Here is a 5,000-nt window from a genome sequence, read left to right on the forward strand (position 1 = left end):
ACAGCACGGGGTTAGATACAGAGTAAAGCTTCCTCTACACTGTCCCCCCATCAAACACTCCCAGGACAGGTACAGCACGGGGTTAGATACAGAGTAAAGCTTCCTCTACACTGTCCCCCCATCAAACACTCCCAGGACGGGGACAGCACGGGGTTAGATACAGAGTAAAGCTCCCTCTACACTGTCCCCCCATCAAACACTCCCAGGACAGGTACAGCACGGGGTTAGATACAGAGTAAAGCTCCCTCTACACTGTCCCCCCATCAAACACTCCCAGGACAGGTACAGCATGGGGTTAGATACAGAGTAAAGCTCCCTCTACACCGTCCCCCCCATCAAACACTCCCAGGACAGGTACAGCACGGGGTTAGATACAGAGTAAAGCTCCCTCTACACTGTCCCCCCATCAAACACTCCCAGGACAGGTACAGCACGGGGTTAGATACAGAGTAAAGCTCCCTCTACACTGTCCCCCCCATCAAACACTCCCAGGACAGGTACAGCACGGGGTTAGATACAGAGTAAAGCTCCCTCTACACTGTCCCCACCAAACACTCCCAGGACAGGTACAGCACGGGGTTAGATACAGAGTAAAGCTCCCTCTACACTGTCCCCCCCATCAAACACTCCCAGGACAGGGACAGCACGGGGTTAGATACAGAGTAAAGCTCCCTCTACACTGTCCCCCCCATCAAACACTCCCAGGACAGGTACAGCACGGGGTTAGATACAGAGTAAAGCTCCCTCTACACTGTCCCCCCATCAAACACTCCCAGGACAGGTACAGCACGGGGTTAGATACAGAGTAAAGCTCCCTCTACACTGTCCCCCCATCAAACACTCCCAGGACAGGTACAGCACGGGGTTAGATACAGAGTAAAGCTCCCTCTACACTGTCCCCATCAAACACTCCCAGGACAGGTACAGCACGGGGTTAGATACAGAGTAAAGCTCCCTCTACACTGTCCCCCCATCAAACACTCCCAGGACAGGTACAGCACGGGGTTAGATACAGAGTAAAGCTCCCTCTACACTGTCCCCATCAAACACTCCCAGGACAGGTACAGCACGGGGTTAGATACAGAGTAAAGCTCCCTCTACACTGTCCCCCCCATCAAACACTCCCAGGACAGGTACAGCACGGGGTTAGATACAGAGTAAAGCTCCCTCTACACTGTCCCCATCAAACACTCCCAGGACAGGTACAGCATGAGGTTAGATACAGAGTAAAGCTCCCTCTTGTGGAGGAGGGGGGGGAGGGCTGTCTCGACCTACCTGCTCCCCGGGGATGTGCTGTCCGACCTCCCAGTTGCTGCCGTTCTCTCCCCGTTGGAAGGACACAACCTTTCCCTTGTGCTTGAACCGCGGTGCCCCCGCTACGTACGACGTCTGGTTGCCGTGGACAGCAATGGCCACCGAGTAACCTGGGTCCGGAGAGTGGGGGGGGGCAGGAAGAGAAGGGGGGGTGCAGAATTAGCCGGAGGTTGGCGGTGGCCCTTCCGTTAATTTCACAAAAAGGGAACTATCTTTCAGTTTTGAGACGTGTATATATTTCCGTGCTGGAATTCTCTTTGTTCATTGCAACCGTATCTTGAAGGCGCTCATTCTAATGAGTGTGGACCTGACTTCATTTCACATTAGTCTGTCAGTCCAGTACATAACAGGTTTCTCCGCCAATTGCGAAACTCTGCTTTACCCCACCACCTTTCATCTGCTAAACCAAACCCCGCAGGGTCGGATGTTCCTAAATTATTCTCCCCTTCATCTGGGTTCCAATGGGGGTACCTTGAGCATAGACATGGGTCAAGGGTGGAGGAGGAGGAGAAACACATTGTTAAGATGGCGGTGGGGTCTCGTTGGGCCGAAGGGCCTGTTTCCCGTGCTGTGTTGTTGCCCGAGATTAAATCTGACGGGATCCAGGGTGAGGGAGCTAAATGGAGACAAAATTGGCTTCTTGACAGAAGCCAGAGGGTTCTGCAGCAGGCGACGGTGCAGAGGGATCTGGGGGTCCAAGTGCATGAGTCGCAAAAACCCAGTGTGCAGGTGCAGCAGGTGGTCAGGAAGGCGAATGGGATGCTGGCCTTCATAGCGAGGGGGATTGAATATAAAAGTAGGGAGGTCTTGCTGCAACTGTACAGGGCATTGGTGAGGCCGCAGCTGGAGTACTGTGTGCAGTTTTGGGCGCCGCACCTGCGCAAAGATATTTTGGCCTTGGAGGGAGTGCAGAGGAGGTTTACTAGGCTGATACCGGAGTTGAGGGGGTTGAGCTATGAGGAGAGGCTGAATAAACTAGGCTTGTACTCGTTAGAGTTTAGAAGAATGAGGGGAGATCTCATTGAGACGTATAAGATGATGAATGGGATGGATAGGATAGAGGTGGAGAGACTCTTCCCGCTCAGAAAGGACAGTAGGACTAGGGGGCACAGCCTCAAGATAAAAGGGGGGGCGGTTTAGAACGGAGTTGAGGAGGAACTTCTTCACTCAAAGGGTGGTGAATCTCTGGAATTCTCTGCCCGTTGAAGTGGTGGAGGCTGCCTCGCTAAATATTTTTAAGACGCAGGTTGATGGGTTTTTGATAAGAGAGGGGATTAAGGGTTATGGGGAGAGGGCGGGAATGTGGAACTGAGACACGACAGATCAGCCATGATCTTATTGAATGGCGGGGCAGGCTCGAAGGGCTAGATGGCCTACTCCTGCTCCTATTTCTTATGTTCTTATGTTATGTTGGTTGTAGAGGGTTGTTTGTCAAACTGGAGGCCTGTGACCAGCCTCAGGGATCAGTGCTGGGCCCACTGTTATTTATCATTGATATTAATGATTTGGATGAGAATATAGGAGGCATGGTTAGTAAGTTTGTAGATGACACCAAGATTGGTGGCACAGTGGACAGTGAAGAAAGTTATCTCCAATTGCAAGGGGATCTTGATCAGTTGGGCCAGTGGGCTGACGAATGGCAGATGCAGTTTAATTGAGAGAAATACGAGGTGATGCATTTTGGTCGATCGAACCAGGGCAGGACTTACTCAGTTAATGGTTGGGGAGAGTTACAGAACAGAGAGATCTAGGGGGACAGGTTCATAGCTCCTTGAAAGTGGGGTCCCAGGTGGACAGAGTGGTGAAGAAGGCATTCGGCATGCTTGGTTTCATCGGTCAGAACATTGAATACAGGAGTTGGGACGTCTTGTTGAAGTTGTACAAGACATTGGCAAGGCCACACTTGAAATACTGTGTACAGTTCTGGTCACCCTATTATAGAAAGGATATTATTAAACTAGAAAGAGCGCAGAAAAGATTTACTAGGATGCTACCGGGACTTGATGGATTGAGTTACAAGGAGAGGCTGGATAGACTGGGAGTTTTTTCTCTGGAGTGTAGAGGGGTGATCTTATAGAGGTCTATAAAATAATGAGGGGCACAGATCAGCGAGATAGTCAATATCTTTTCCCCAAAGGTAGGGGAGTCTAAAACTAGAGGGCAGAGGTTTAAGGTGAGAGGGGAGAGATACAGAAGGGTCCAGAGGGGCAATTTTGTTCACCCAGAGGGTGGAGAGTGTCTGGAATGAGCTGCCAGAGGTAGTAATAGAGGTGGGGACAGTTTTGTCTTTCAAAAAGTGTTACATGGGTACAGAGGGACGTGGGGCTAAACGCGGGCAATTGGGACGAGCTGAGGGGGTTTAATAAAAAGGGGGCAGCATGGACAAGTTGGGCCAAATGGCCTGAACCCATGCTGTAAATCTACCCCCTGTAACGGGTAACCTTCTCTTTGCGAGGCACCTCTCAGGATGTCTTGACCTGAGTGTCTTTGGCAGGGGGGACCTTGTCCAAGGTGTTGGACTGTGTCAGTCCAGGGACGCTCTGGGTCCCACTCCCCCGCAGCTTAACCCAAGGGCCTCTGAACGGCGGAGGGTAGGGTGTAGTCGGAGGGTCAGTTGCTTACCCAGGTACGAATTCTTCATGTCAGCGTGTGCCTTGGAAACATTGAGGAAAGTTGTTGAGTCCTCAGTTAGCTCGAAGATCCCACCCGACCAATCGAATGAACCCAGGGAACCAAGGATAACAGCGTCCTGTGGGTAGCAAGAGACAGGAGATAGAGCAGCACCCCCTCACACTGACCCTCCCACAGTGCAGCACCCCCTCACACTGACCCCTCCCACAGTGCGGCACCCCCTCACACTGACCCTCCCACAGTGCGGCACCCCCTCACACTGACCCTCCCACAGTGCGGCGCTCCCTCACATCGACCCTCCCACAGTGCGGCGCTCCCTCAGCACCGACCCTCCCACAGTGCGGCACCCCCTCACACTGACCCTCCCACAGTGCGGCACCCCCTCACACTGACCCTCCCCACAGTGCGGCACCCCCTCACACTGACCCTCCCACAGTGCGGCACCCCCTCACACTGACCCCTCCCACAGTGCGGCACCCCCTCACACTGACCCTCCCACAGTGCGGCACCCCCTCACACTGACCCTCCCCACAGTGCGGCACCCCCTCACACTGACCCTCCCACAGTGCGGCACCCCCTCACACTGACCCTCCCACAGTGCGGCATCCCCTCACACTGACCCTCCCACAGTGCGGCACCCCCTCACACTGACCCTCCCACAGTGCGGCACCCCCTCACACTGACCCTCCCACAGTGCGGCACCCCCTCAGCACCGACCCTCCCCACAGTGCGGCACCCCCTCAGCACCGACCCTCCCCACAGTGCGGCACCCCCTCACACTGACCCTCCCACAGTGCGGCACCCCCTCACACTGACCCTCCCACAGTGCGGCACCCCCTCACACTGACCCTCCCACAGTGCGGCACCCCCTCACACTGACCCTCCCACAGTGCGGCGCTCCCTCAGCACCGACCCTCCCCACAGTGCGGCGCTCCCTCAGCACCGACCCTCCCACAGTGCGGCGCTCCCTCAGCACCGACCCTCCCACAGTGCGGCGCTCCCTCAGCACCGACCCTCCCCACAGTGCGGCGCTCCCTCACACTGACCCTCCCACA

At 54.8% G+C, this 5,000-nt stretch overlaps 1 protein-coding gene across 1 annotated transcript in view; it reads right to left on the reverse strand.

Annotated features, from left to right (window-relative positions):
• Positions 1 to 5,000, reverse strand: part of LOC145340760 (integrin alpha-X-like) — a gene marked incomplete at both ends in the record, with an annotated part of 20,743 nt that overhangs the window by 2,256 nt on the left and 13,487 nt on the right. Inside the window, 2 exons of the mRNA XM_080185221.1 lie at positions 1,276 to 1,424; positions 3,937 to 4,063. Coding sequence (XP_080041347.1) covers positions 1,276 to 1,424; positions 3,937 to 4,063 — 276 coding nt within the window. The remainder of the gene's footprint in view (positions 1 to 1,275; positions 1,425 to 3,936; positions 4,064 to 5,000) is intronic.

Source organism: Carcharhinus amblyrhynchos, unplaced genomic scaffold (genome assembly GCF_965287045.1).
Source record: "Carcharhinus amblyrhynchos unplaced genomic scaffold, sCarAmb.v2.hapA chromosome_1396, whole genome shotgun sequence".
In the NCBI taxonomy this organism is placed as follows: domain Eukaryota; kingdom Metazoa; phylum Chordata; class Chondrichthyes; order Carcharhiniformes; family Carcharhinidae; genus Carcharhinus; species Carcharhinus amblyrhynchos.